The 15366-nt window shown below is 41.2% G+C and overlaps 1 protein-coding gene across 2 annotated transcripts in view; it reads left to right on the top strand.

The window, feature by feature from the left end:
• Positions 1-4436, top strand: part of MOXD1 (monooxygenase DBH like 1) — a 57595-nt gene extending 53159 nt beyond the window's left edge. For both annotated transcript variants that reach the window (XM_075266627.1, XM_075266628.1), the window contains exons 11-12: positions 779-947; positions 4267-4436. In XM_075266627.1, the coding sequence (XP_075122728.1) occupies positions 779-947; positions 4267-4422 (325 nt within the window). In that variant the 3' untranslated portion in view covers positions 4423-4436. The remainder of the gene's footprint in view (positions 1-778; positions 948-4266) is intronic.
• The last annotated feature ends 10930 nt before the right edge of the window (positions 4437-15366 follow it).

Raw genomic sequence — 15366 nt, 5'->3', positions numbered from 1 at the left:
TATTGTTATCAAGTGTGTTATGTAAATGAGTAACTCCTGCATAGACAACCCTTACAGAATTGGAAAGTGTCAGTCATTTTAAGGGCTCATTCACATCTGCGCCCGTACTCCGTTCTGCAGGTTTCGGTTTCCTGCACAAAACAGGGGCAGGAGACGGAAACCTGCCGGCATGGTTCAAGTCCATTCATTTGAATGGGCTTGAAAAGTCTCTGGCTGTGTGCGCCAGTGAGCATTTTATGCGCTCAATGGCGAAACCGTTTTTTTTTAAACCGGACACAGAGTCGGACATGCAGTAATCTGTGTCCGGTTTTTTAAAAAAACGGTTTCGCCACGGAGCGCATAAAACGCTCACCGGCGCTCACGGCCGGACTCGACATGACAGGAAAATGGAGTTCAGGTGCTGGTGTGAACCCAGCGTCAGCTTAAATTCACAGATTCCTTCAGTGAAATATACACCTGCACATAAGTGAAATGTTACATTTTGCAACATATGATATTTCACCCTCTTATAATCTGCATCACATAAGGCAATTCAAAGCATATGTTGTGAAGAGCAGAGCATAATGGTGAGATCTCAGATAACATGTTAGCAAAGCTGTGATCACTACGGCACAGATTTTATGGTCATATACATTTATTTTAGAGGATGCAGACATATATAAAGGCACTATAATATTCATGGATATTACCAAATACAAAGGTTGGAAACTTTATACTTATGCTAGTCGTAGACTCTTCTGAACAATGACATGATCATTTGCATTGCTGTTCATTGCAGATCATGGCCCTTTATAATCAAGAGTCCAAAACGGTACAACAACCTCACATTTACAGAGGCCATGAACAAATATCAATGGTCTAAGAAGAAAGGAAATGCCTTCAGTGATCGTGTCAAACAAATACCCATCAATGTCAGATGTTCTCAGCATGAAAGTGGAGAATGGAGTGTAAGTAAAGCACTATTTTTTTTTTTGCTCTGAGTTTATTGGATTTTTCCAGGTTTTACAATGAGGAGATAAGACCTTAGGCTGCCTTCACACAATGTAAACGCGAGCTGATTTTGTCAAAATACACGTGTAAAAATCAGACTCCCATTGACTTCAATGCCATTTTTGATATGCGCGTATCACATTGAAATCAATAGGGAAAAAAACCTCCCATTGATTTCAATGGGTAGCGCTCGTATGCCGGCACCCATTCAAGTCAAAGGGAGCTGGTTTTTACGCACTCATTCTGAATGAATTTTACGTTCAGAATGAGCGGAGCGTATACTCCGTGTGAAGGCTCCCTTAGAGGTAAGACACAAAGTATAGTATAGAAAGGCATTAACAATTTATCAGAGATAATAAAAGCCAACATTACTGTATAAGCGGAAACACAGTGAATATATTGCGTTGACAATTTACAATGAGGAATATTGTAACAGTAACAGTACAGTAAAAATATATAACTATACAAAATAGTGATACTTCACATAATTAAAATATATGTAGGATAAAGGTGTTTCAGAAAGAAAGTTAAGAAAAGGGGGAGGGATGATAGGAAAATTACAGACTATTTTGACAGCTTATTAATATGCTTCGGAGTAAGCAATACTCGCTACAATAGTGGATTTAGGAGGCCCACACTCTGAGCCAAAAAGACCATATTCTCAGGAAAAGGTTGTGTCTCATATTAGACCAGCTCATCATCACCTCAAATCTCATTCATTGGTTGACTTTGTCTTTCCAAACCTGTATGGGCGGCACAGATGGTTGCAGCCAATTTAGAGGGATGCAGGCCTGGTTTGAGGCAGGATAAAAGGGCTAACTCTGGAGACAGAGTGATATGTCTTCCCACAACATTCTGTATATAGTCTTGGATATGAGGCCAGAAAGGTTGGATCATTTCACAGGACCACCAAATATTGGATAAGGATCCCTTTTGTTTCTGGCACCTCTAACAAATCTTCAACTCAGCTAGTTTGTGTATATATAACCATTCTGGGGATATATACCATCTAGTATATGTGTCTTATAATGTCTTATAATGGGATTCAACGGCATAATGATTCCCGTCGCAGGGCATGCAACTGCATCTGGGCCCGAATGGGAGGTCGGGGAATACCTGGTTCATTGACTGCTATACATATTGTTAATAGATGCCAGCCCAGGTGAGATGACTAAAAATAAGAAATACTTATACTCACCTCTCCTGGGTTACTGGAGATTCCTGACATCCTCTACCGGGCTCATACTGCCTGTGACTGAGGTCATGCACTCCAGACGTCCCTGCTGGGCCTGTGATTGGACCCCAGCAGTCACATGGAGCAAGCCAGAGTAATGACATCAGTGTGCCTCATGCGACCAGGGCCCACAAGACTTTAATTACGCCACTGATGGGATTCCTGAAGCCATACACAGGAGGTGAAACCATGAAAGTTGTGAAGAATATACTTGTTTTCTTCATCAGTCAATGCAATGTTTAGTTCTGATTTCCATTAGATTGGTGTACAGAGTATTGGTAGTAGAATACAGGAATCATTTGAAACTTGAAATTTTCCTAATAATTGGATTTTATTGAGATAAGGTTGTTTTTTTTTTTTTTTTAAAGTTCTTGAGTGGTCTCTGAATGGGTTCAAGAGTTTGCACAGCTAATGAACATTTGTGGTAGTGGGCATAATGATGAAAAAAGAGTGGAACGTCCAGGAACTTGGCCTGGCTTAGTGGACTGATTGGAGGGCTTTATTAGTCCCAAGTGGAACTGAGATATTTAGTAATGCCAATTTTTACTAGTTCACTTTGTAATTTGACAGGCCTTCATATAGAGTCAGTAAATATGTTAGCTCAGGTAGGATCCCAGGTAGGGTTTGTAAGTAAGAAAAGGACATTGTCCGCGAAGGCCACTGATTGAAGTGTATGTGATCCGACTTGGAAGCCGTGAATATGTGGATGTTGGCAAATGGCTTGTAGTAGAGTTTCCAGTGTGAGCACAAATATAGTGAAGGACAAAGGACATCTCTGCTTAGTGCCATTTGTAATAGTAAAAGGTTGGGAATGGGCGCCATTAACCTTCAAACAAGTATGTGGTTGGGAGTAGAGGAAATATATAGCTGTCATGAAGGCATCTGGGATCCCACAGACAGAGAGAGCTACCTTCATGAAGGACCATTCAACTGTGTTGAATGCCTTTCGCCATCAACACCCAACAACACCAGAGAACACTTGGTTTTCCTCACTAAGACTGTAGTATGCATTAGTTGAGCCGTATTGTCAGTGCCCTCCCTACCTTCTATAAATCCTATTTGTTCTTTGTGCAGATGTTCAGGGACTTCTGTAACCTCTGTGCCAGCAGCTTGGCCCATATTTTCAGTAAATCACTTTCTATGTTGGGCATAAAACAGTTAGATGGAAACAGAAAATATGCAGCTATCTTAAAATGTAATATAAATAATTCCTAGTATGAACAGATGTGTACCACCATATGAACAGGGGCTGCAGAAATTGCAATTACAGAATTACAGCCAACACCCAACAAAACAAGGGAATTTGGCCGCAACGTACTTGTCTCATTCCATAGAGTTAGGATCTGGGCTCATTGCCTCTACCTATCTGGTTGGAAAGCAGCAATGCTTTTCTTTTCATGGGAATCTGTGTGGAGGAACAAGGCAGCTGTGAGCATCTGTTAACTCTCGAAATATTCATAGTAATATGACTTTCCCAGGAAGCTGTTAAGATGAGAAACAGAGGGTTCCATAGCTTTGAACATATTATGGTGAGGAATTGATACAGAGTATATTAGAAAATTGTACAACTTTTCATTATACAGTTTCTCCAGCATTGTGGCTCCTATTGCTGCAGCTTCAGCTGCTTGTATGCAAAGAGACTGTCGTGGTGATGTCATGTTGTCACTGCCCTGAATGGTTTTCTGATGGTTTATCTATACCATCTTGTTACATCTATACAACTTAACCCTGGGGTGTAACTTGAGGGGGTACAGAGGGTGCAGTCGCAACGGGGCTCAGGAGCCTTAGGGAGCCCATAAGCACTGGGATCAGTATTGAGATTGCAGCTTCCATTTGACCCATAAGCCAAGGAGACCCACAAATTACGCTAACCACACTAAAATTGATCAAACTTCTTGGCACCCGTAAGCATCGTTCTCAAGAATTTGCGGTAGAGGTGACGTAGAGGGCCCCAAACAATTGATTTAACCAGGGCCCACAAGACTTTAGATACACCACAAGACTTCATTTAACACTAATGAATTTGTTATGATTATTTCCAGGTCCAGGGAATGCTGCTGTCACCCACTAAAGTGAAGACTTATACTACAGAAGCCCCTGAATGTGCATCCTTTTCTTCAGTACCATCCTCTGCAATCCCTACAACTATTGGATATCTACTACTTGTACTGAGCACAGTATTACACTATACATTGTAAATGGAAGACATTTTACATCCAAAACCAAATAATATTATTTTGAAACCCTCATATAATTGCACTATTGGAACAATGTTTTTTTTACACAAAATAAATGTTTTTCTCAAAATAGTCAGTCTAAGTAATGTTATATGGTTGTCAGTCTGTTTTGACTGTGAAGCATTGTGTATGAAGGTTGTAGGATTATTGGATTAAAGTGTGATTCTGTTAACACTTTCTGTTAAACACAGACAAAGGTGACAATGATACTACTAACTTGACTCCTAAATAGGTAATGTTGGGGTGGGGGCCAGTGGGAGAACCATTTCAGAATTGCCTTGCTGTAACAGTCCCATGTGGCCTTAACATTATTCACTCATATACCAAATAGTAGTTTGCTGCCAAATATCCACTGGGAGATATCAATCTAGTGTTGTCTGGTGCAGTGGTGAACCTAGCCTCTCTGCTGCCTGAGGCGGACAATCAAAAGACGCCCCCCCTCCCCGGACTGAATACTGAGTAGGGGGGTTTGGCATCTTTTGATCAACCGCCTCAGGCAGCGCGGGAGGGGGGGTTGATAGTGGTAACATTACAATGAATACAGTGCAGTAATATTTTGTTACTTACAGGAGACAACTTCCCACATTATCCCGTCTCTTCCCTTTGGACCGCCATGACCACTTCTTCCAGCTGTGACTTGACTACTCTGCAAAGTTTTCAACACAGACATTTTTGACTCCTCACTTCTCCATGCACCCGACCCCATATATATATATATATATATATATATATATATATATATATATATATATATATATAACGGCCTAATGAATGCTTTTATAAATGTCCCTTGAATTATGCCCCACAGCGGCCCCCTGCACCCTCTATTATGCTTCACAGCGGCCCCTGCAGCCTCTATTATGCCCCATAGTGGCCCTTGCAGCCTCTATAATGCCCCACAGTGGCACAATAGACTGTGGGGCATAATAGAGGTTGCTGGAGCCACTGTGGGGCATAATAGAGGTTTCAGGGGCTACTGAGGGCATAATAGAGGTTGCAGGGGCCACAGTGGCCCATGAACTATACGCTATGGTCTTTTCAGACCCTGTAATAATCAGAGACCCTGGGCAGGTGAAGAATCATAATAAACACTGTTACTTACTTCTCTTGGATCTGATGTTACTCCCAGCACAGGCTTCGGGTCTTTATGGTAATGTCCCAGACATCACGTAAAGAAGTAACACTGTTTATTTTGTTCCCTCACCTCCCCTTAGTCTCCTATTATTATACTCAGGGAGGGGGGGGGTCTGGGCCCGGGTCTGCTCACGGCTTCCCCCACATCCTATGTCAGAAGGTGAAGCTGGGGGCGGCCATGAGCAGGCCCGGGGAAGTAGGTAAATAGGCCACTACCCCTTTCCCTAGATCAGATATAAAAGTAAATAAAGAAAGGTAAACACAAACACATTAGGTACCCCTGTGCTTCAAAATGTCCGAACTATTAAAATATTAAAATATATATCTCATACTGTGAATGGTGTAAAAAAATCTAAATTGCCAAAAAAATCTAAATTGCCAAATATAGCGTTTTTTTCAATACTTTTCCATCCAATATAAATTGAATAAAAAGTGATCAAACCATCAGATCTTTCCCCAAATAGTATAAATAAAAACATAATCGCATAAAAAACCGCTGCAGGAAAGGCCTGACAGCTCATTAAACGGGAAGAAACACAGCAGTGTCTGGTGATGTCCATGAGTTCAAGACTTCAGCCAGTCATTGCCAACAAAGGGTGAACAACCAAGTTTTAGAAATTAACATTTTATTTACAATTATTTAATTTGTCCAATTACTTTTGACCCCCTGAAATGAAGAGATTGTGTTTATCTATAAGTTTTAGTTCTCACATTTTTATGCAATCATTTTGTTCAACCCACTTAAGGTCTGAACTTCAACTGCATTGGAATTGTTTTGTTCAAAATTCATTGTGGTGATGTACAGAACCAAAAGTAGAAAAATGTGGTCTCTGTCCAAATATGTATGGACCTAACTGTTTATGTATTAGTACACACCGGTTGGATGTTGCGGATGAGGTACACTGTATGTGCAGAACAAGAGGTCACTTTTGGAGGATTTCCATTGTATTGGAACTTTAGGGGCTCTGCAAATGAGACATAACACCTTAACACTGTCCAGCAAAATCTCCTTTTCAAACACCCAGTGTCGCCCTTTCCCTTCTGTGCACTGCCGTATGCCCAAAAATCAGTTTACACCCACATGTGGAGTATTTCTGTGCTCCAAAGAAATTGTGTAACAAATTATGAGATGCATTTTCTCCTTTAATACTTTGTAAATCTATTAATTCTAGAGTTAACTGAATGTATTATCGAAAAAAAATTTTTATTTCACCTCCATATTTTTAAAATTCCTGTGAAATGCTTAAAAGGTTAACAAACTTCCCAAATGCTGTTTTGAATTATTTGAGAGGTTCAGTTTTGAAAATGTGGTGATTTATGGAGGTTTCTAATATATATGCCTTTTTAATCCACTTCAGAACTGAAGTGGTCCCTAAAAATTATTTTGGGAAATGTTCTTGCAAATTTGGAAAATCGTTGTTACACTTGTAAACCTTCTAACGTCCAATATAAACTAAAGGACGATTAAACGATAATGCCAATATATAGCAGAGATATGGTAGGTAATATTTAATGTATTTGTGTGATATGACTATCTGCCTGAAAAGCAGAGAATTTCACATTTTGAAAATGTAATTTTTTTTTTCCAAATTTCCTATTTTTTTAATAAATAAATACAAAAATATTGATCAATGTTTACCACTTACATGAAGTACAATATATCACGAGAAAACAATCTCAAAATCACTTGCGTAAGTTATAGAGTCTCAAAGTTATTGCCATATAAAGTATCACATGCCAGTTTTGAAAAATTAAGCTTGGTTCCTTAAGGCACTTTTGGGCTGTGTCCCCAAGGGATTAAGGACTGAACAACGGACAAATGGACCACTAAAATTGCAGACACATATGGTTTGATCACTTTTTATTGAAAAAATAGCCATTTGGCTATTTTAATTCCCCCCCCCCCCGCTATGACATAACCGTATGGGATAAATATTTTTAGATTTTAATAGTTTAGGCATTTTTTAACACGAGGATAAGTATCCAAAGTGTTTATATTTATTATAGTTTATTTTTATATGTGAACTACGGAAAGGAGGGTGACTTGAACTTTTGTGGGGTTTTTTTGTGTTTTGTTGTGTTATATTTTATACTTTTAAAAATGTTTTACTTTTATGTTCAGACCCCCTAGGGACCTTGAAGTCTAGGAGGTGTGATCTCTCATACTATTGACTGCAATACTAATACCGTATATACTCGAGTATAAGCCGACCCGAATATATGCCGAGGCGCCTAATTTTACCACAAAAAACTGGGAAAACTTATTGACTCGAGTATAAGCCGAAGGGGGTGTGATGAATCGGACCCCAATCATGATTCTCAACTATATTTATAGATATCTATGTATTATATCAGTGTGATGAATCAGACCACAGTCATGATTCTCAGCTATATATCTGATTATCCATGTATTGGATCAGTGTGAGGGATGGCCAAAACTAATTATCTGTGGCCAGTTGCCAAGATCAAAAGTCATTGTCTCACCCTAGGCATGTCATTAACATATCTGTGCTAACTTCCTTGATTCTTAGCAGGGGGCCATCCTGGCTCTGAAAGTTCTAACACATGTGACCAGACTCTGCGGAGTCGGGTTGAGGTGGTAGAGAACTTCATACAGTTATGGTTTTATGATGATATTGCGCCAGGGAAAGATGCTACCATTATGACAATTAGATCTTCTGGTGCGTAGTAGTGAAACACACGTTTTCAACCCAAAAACTTTAAGCCTACGGGCCTGGGAAGAGCCCAGGCCCAGTTCTCGTTATTCAAAGGGTATTGAGTTATCATGTTTGGTGTAAATATGCTGGGAAACTTGCGGTGAGCAAAGACATGCCACTTGTTTGACCGTATATTCATGTGATGAGGAATTATGACCATTTATAGTTATTTGATTGCCAAGCTAGAGGGTGGTCCGAAAGCCCTGATGATGTCATTTCAGGGTGGAGCCCAGGGTCAATATAAGAGTGACCTGGGGTGGAGCTTTGTCTTCTGGTTCTTGTTCTTCTTCTTGTTCTTGTTCTTCTCATCTGGACACATGTGAGCAAGTTGGCTCTGTGTGTGGCCCCCTCCCCCCTTGCTGGGGGGAAGGGCGGGGCAAAGAGGCCATGTGCTGAGAGACAAAGAAAGCCATGTGGCTGAGGGACTTTGAAGGAGAGCCATGTACTACTTTAACGCTAATGGACTTATGGAATTATGAGGACTATGATGTAACGCCTATCTGGTCATGGATTTATGGACTATGGACTTTTTACATCGGTATGGAGAAACTCTCTTTATTGCTATATGCTATGTGGGGGGGGGGGTGCTGCGGTGCCCCCACCAGAGTCTTTAATGGACTGTATCTCCTGCCTTGTGGGTACCATGCGTTGGCTGCGGAATTGCCGGGTGCCTAAGGACTGTTTCTGTTTCTAATCTTTTAATCTCTTTAATCTGTTTTATCTCACTGCACTATAACATACCTTCTCTGTAACCGTATAAGCTTGTGACCGCCAGGGTATATCTTTATATGTATTTCTGGCTGACCTAGTATCGACCATCTTGGGTTAATAAAATGTTAAAACTTTAGAAGGCTCTTCTCGTATTATCCTATAAGGCCCGGTCCTCTCTCTGGGTTTGTGGGAGAGGACGGTATAGTTAAGAAGGCGATCGCGGGTTCCGCCCGTGGCAAAGGTCGGGTGGGCCAGCGGCTGCGGCCGGGTGGCTGAGGTGCAGGCCGTGTCCTCGCGCCTTGTGGGGGCCGGAGGCCGGGGCGGAAAGGCGCGATATGTCACAGGGGGGAAATGCAGCAGCTACTGGAAAATTTAAAAAAATAAAATGGTTGTAGTTTTTGGGTGCAGTAGTTGCTGGGTGATGGGGGAGGGGGTGTTTTGGTTGTCTGTCTGCCCCTTCCCTGAGCTTGAGGACTGCTTTTTTTCCCCCCCACTTGGAATTCAGCCTGGCTGAATATAGGGTATCTGCAGTGCTCCTATTAACCCCTTCCTGACGGAACAGGAGCACTGCAGATACCCTATATTCAGCAGACACACTTTCAGACACAGGGATACCTAATGTGTATGTGTTTCACAGTAATTTTCTACTTTTATGTCTATTCTAGGGAAAGGAGTGATTTAGAACTTTTAATTTTTTAATTTTTTTTAAAGCTTTTTTTTTTTTTTTCCACTATTTTATGGGAGATTCTATACATTGATATTGCTGCTGGTCATAGACCTCCCCCCCCCTCAAATATAAGCCGAGGGGGGCTTTTTCAGCACAAAAACTGTGCTGAAAAATTTGACTTATACTTCCATTATAGAATTAGAACTTATTTCCATATAAAATCCATTCACTTCTATTATATTCTGCCTATGTCAGTGTGTAATAGAACTTTGGCAATGACAAGCGTGGGAGCCTTCAATAGTCAACTGGCTGTCATGTCAACCAGTCACCACCCTCCGATGATGTTCTGGAAGGCAGCAATCGGTAAAAGATGATGGTGCCCATGGAGCCTGAATACTTTAAATGCTGCAGTCACATTTAACCGCGGCATTTAAAGTATTAACGTTAGCTGTATTATACATCCCGCATCCACCTTGTATGAAGAAGTCTCATCTCCTAAGCCCTATCCATACATCCCCAACCCCATGCAACCAATGACTAACATGTATGTCATTGGTCGTTAAAGTTTGTTTTGATTCTAAATACTAAAATTATTTGGGTCATGAAAAAAAGGAAAAACTAAAATGGTAAATTCAATATTAGAAAGATATGAAATTACCATTTTGTGAAAAATGGAAAGCAAATTGGTTCCATCTAGTGGTAACAGGATAGTAATGCATTTTTGGCTTTTACAACATATTAAAACAGTGACTATTAGATTTGTTGTGATTTTTCTCACATTGTACAAAATGTATTCAAATATGTAAAATGATACATAATGTGATATTAAATTATGTTTTTATATCTAGCAGAACTTTTCTCCATTATCCATGTTTATCATAAGTGTTGTATTTATAAGGTTTTAGAATGGTGCAGGGTCAGTGGGAACCTTGTTACAGTTTTTTCTCTTGTGCCCAGTAAATTCAATTTACAGTACACCTCTATTTTCTCTGATAGAAGGTTAAAATAAATAGATAAAAGGTTACCGCCTACTTGACCACAAGAGTTAATCAGGGACCATATCCTCTGAACAGATGAGTATATATATATATATATTATATATATATATTTGTACACTATGTGATCAAAAATATCCGGACACCTGGCTGAAAATGACTTACAAGTTTGTGGCGCCCTCCATCGGTAATGCTGGAATTCAATATGGTGTTGGCCCACCCTTAGCCTTGATGAAAGCTTCCACTCTCGCAGGCATACATTCAATCAGGTGCTGGAAGGTTTCTTGGGGAATGGCAGCCCATTCTTCACAGAGTGCTGCACTGAGGAGAAGTATCGATGTAGGTCGGTGATGCCTGGCACGAAGTCGGCGTCGCCATCCCCGAATTGCTCTTCAACAGTGGGAAGCAAGAAGGTGTTTAAAAGTTCAATGTAGGCCTGTGCTGTGATAGTGCCACGCAAAACAACAAAGGGTGCAAGCCCCCTCCATGAAAAACATGATCACACCATAACACCACAGCCTCTGAATTTTACTGTTGGCACTACACACGCTGGCAGATGACGTTCACCAGGCATTCGCCATACCCACACCCTGCCATCGGATCGCCACATTGTGTACCGTGATTCGTCACTCCACACAACGTTTTTCCACTGTTCAATCGTCCAATGTTTATGCTCCTTACACCAAGCGAGGCGTCGTTTGGAATTGACCTGTGTGATGTGTGGCACCCAATCACCTGACCAAGTTCGAAGTCTGTGAGTTCTGCGGAGCGCCCCATTCTGCTCTCTCACGATGTCTAATGTCTACTGAGGTCGCTGATATGGAGTACCTGGCAGTAGGTGGCAGCACAATGCACCTAATATGAAAAACGTATGTTCTTGGGGGTGTCTGGATACTTTTGATCCCATAGTGTATACAGTATATATGCCAAACTGCCACCCCTTCAACTTTCTAAATTACAATTTTTCTTTTTCATAGGACCTAAATACACTATGTGACATTTTTTGCCTTTCTACTGACGTTGTGGGGGCTTAGTCCGATTGATATCTAGACCCACAACATTAGTTGAAAGGATCCACTTCCTATCTCCCCCCAAGCCCCATTATACTTACCTGTTATTCCTGCAAGCTCCGAGATGTCATCGCACTCTAGCACCTCCTCTTTGTGATGTGTTCCGGTTGCTCACGCTTGCCCAATACAATGGGTGGCCAGCACACACAAAGAGGAGGTGTTGGCCTTATTATACTAACCTGTTCTTCCTGGCAGCTCTGGGACATCATTATATGCTGGAACCTCCTCTTTGGGATGTATGCTGGCTGAAAGAGGAGGTGTAGTCCGGCAGCCAAACTTGACTATGTGGAGTCCACCGTTGAACATATTATACTGTGCAGGAGCCACTTTGGAACATTATACTGGGGAGGGGGCTCAAAATTCTTGTTGGTAGTCCAGTAATGATGTTATACAGAAGTTATTACATTATTATAACCCATTAAAAACGAAGCTCTGCAGTAGCCACTAGCAACAGGCTAGAGATAGGGTATCATGGGAAATGGGTTTACAATATGATGGTGTAAAACAAACCGCACCCTTATGTACTGGTTACCTATTTACTATCCTGAATCTCAGGCAATATAGTGGAACAAGGAGAGAGGAAATAGAGATTCCCAATTCATTTTCAAAGATACCATTTTTGGAGATATAAACCTTTGGGTTGAACTACTGAACAGTATCCCACACTGACTGAATCAGGCATACAATATGTTAAGGACCTCTCTCTCCTTTAATATCTATGTAACTGAATCTTGATAGGTGCCCAGAATATCTGATGCGTTTCTGTTATAGTTCTAACTGCTATCCTGTCATCAGAGGCATAAGATAGTAAAGTAATTTTGTCCTGAGAGAGCTATAATATACCCCACGCTCCCCATCGGCACTGATACATGGCCAATAGTTTAACCCAAAGGTCATATCTCCAACAATCTCCTTCAGAGGGCCCCTATGCACTGCACATTATGTCATCACAACATGGTGTATGGTGCCAAGGGCCCATTGAAGGCTGAAAAGGAACGAGGAGGCCGCAAGCAGAGAAACAGAGTGGGACTGAGGAGCAGACAGGTAAGTAATGATACAATATTACTATAAGTGGGACCAGTGAAAGAGCCAGTGAAAGAGCCACTGAATAGTGAAGGAGACACTGTATACAGTGGCCCCTTCAGTATTCTCCCTCATACCGACGGCACTTCACTGGTTCCCCTCATACAGTGGCCTCTTCACTGGTCCACCATACTGTCTGGGGAACAGTGATGTGGCCATTATATGGTGTGGAGGCAGTGAATGGGGCTAATATCCTGTGGGACATTAAACTGTGTGAGGTATATTAAATGGTTTGTCTGGACTTAATTATTTTATGGTTTATCCTCAGGACCATAAATACATGATTGATAGTGGGCTGACACCTGCCCAACGGACTGATCAGCTGTACAGGGCCACCGGAAGCAGAAAGTTCTGTCCACTGTACAGGGGTCGGCACCTTCACTGCATCTCAGCACTTATTGAATTCAGTGAGAGCTGAGCTGCAGTGAAGGCACCGGGCTGATGTACAGCGAAAGGAGCTTTCTGCTTCCGGCCCTGTATTATGTACAAAACATAAGCAGCTCCGTATAGCTGATGAGGCCATGTGTCAGCACCCTAGCAATCAGTTATATAAAAATTAAGCCCGGACAACCCCTTTAATATGCCCCACAAAGTTTCTCGCCACAGAATGATAGCCTACACACAATATAATGTCTCCATCACTACTCCCCACAGTGAAGAGGCCATTCTATGGGGGGGGGGAGTATTGAAGTGGTCATGAAGAAAATTAGGCCCAGACACCCCTTTAAAGATGTTGTCCATAAACTGGAACATCCCCTAGGGCGGCCAGGGAGATGTAAAATAAAAAAAAAATAAATGGCGGCAATTATTTCTGGAAATCCTGTACCTAATTGATCTTAGCAATCACATAAGGTGCAGGACTGCCAGCAAGAAGGCGTTGGCATGAGACTGAAAGGATACTAGCAGCAGATAATAGAGTGCCAAGGACAAGTGAATATACGTTTTATTATTTTTTTAATTTTAAACATCCCACCTGCAAAATGGGTTGCTCCAATTCCTAGACAACCCAAGCTTTAAAGGGCTTATCCATCTTTCTAATATCGATGGCCCTCCTGCCCTCTAAATTTCCAGTGGTGTTCCTACCCTTCTGTGCCTTGCAAACAAACTACTCTGTCCGCAATAAGAAACCATGTATATAAAGTCCAGATGAGTAGCATTTTATTTCTTATTGTTTTGTCTGAAGTTAAGGCTGTATTTTAGTTTACTCATTCTGTGCCTGAAGTCAAGGTTTATTTATTTTTCAGGTTTTTTTTCTAAATAAACCTGTTTCCTGCATATTTTGTGTTCCTGTCTCTGACTGATTGGGCCTGCACCACTGCTTCTACCGAGCGACCTTTCCCACAACTGGTATGGTGTCTCTCACTTGTTTCTCCATCTCGTGTCTGTCTGTTCATTTGTGCACATTTGTACAGTATTATGCCACCCTGTATCCTCTAGGAATTGAAATGAATGCAATGTTACTTGTATCCACTAGATGCCAATGTAGAGTCAAAGATTAGAAAATCCCCATGAAACCAGATGTGCAAAGTGTGTATGACACGGACTTCATAGAGTGCAACAGAATTCTGTGAGCAGACTGTAAGCCCCAAGGAACCAGCACAGTGAACAGAGTGGCACAACTTTGGCAGAATCAGGCAGGTGGTACACCGAGTGTACCTGTAAGGTGTTTTATTTTTGTAATACTCCTTGAGTGGAAGTATGAAGATTTAATAATGGAAGAGAGACAGCTCCCCATCTAATACTATACCTGAACATGGTCTGAGTAGAGTTGTAGATGTGATCAAGCTTGATCAAGGCCGCTGCTAAGAATTTATTATTAATTTAAAAAAATATATTTTTGTACTGTTTTTCACTGATCGGATACTGGCTTTGGCACTTTCCAGCGTTGCAATGGGTATGTAAGAGTTAATCAGTCATTTCTATGTTTTGGTGCAAGCAGGATTATGCTCTGGGATTTCTAGAAGGTGGGAGGAATTTAGAGGTTGCAAAAGGCTTCAGAATTTAACCAGAAGAAAGCCTTTCTCTTTACCTACCCGGCTCAGCAATTAGAATCAGTAATTATTAAGGACGTGTCATCAGGCAACTTCAGCCAATCTCTCAGGATGGACAGTGTTGGATAGTATTTACAATACTATTAGATAGATTATAAAAGTTGAAAATTTATCATAGATTCAGCGGGAACCAGGCATCCAGTTATTTACTGTCGGATTTATGGGTGGAAATGAGTAGGCTTTTAACCTCACTAATACTCACCAGTGTGAATTTTAGAAATCATTAATAAAAGTAATATTTTAGAGAAATGTAAAATGAACCTAAGCCCTATCTATTATGATAGAGCGTATAACATAATGGTGGTTTGACCTTGTTTCCTAGCAGAGCCTATTGTCCATTTCTCTTGGGAATAACTCACCTGATACACAGGTATTGTGTAGAGACCTTTATCTGTTCTCAGTGGTGTAACTAGGAATGTCGGGGCCCGAGTCGAACTTTTAACATGGCCCCCCCCCACGCCGAAGACCCTGACTGAC

Source organism: Leptodactylus fuscus, chromosome 3 (genome assembly GCF_031893055.1).
Source record: "Leptodactylus fuscus isolate aLepFus1 chromosome 3, aLepFus1.hap2, whole genome shotgun sequence".
Lineage (NCBI taxonomy): Eukaryota > Metazoa > Chordata > Amphibia > Anura > Leptodactylidae > Leptodactylus > Leptodactylus fuscus.
Note: the sequence above shows the minus strand (reverse complement) of the source record. Positions and strands in the feature narration are given on the sequence as shown.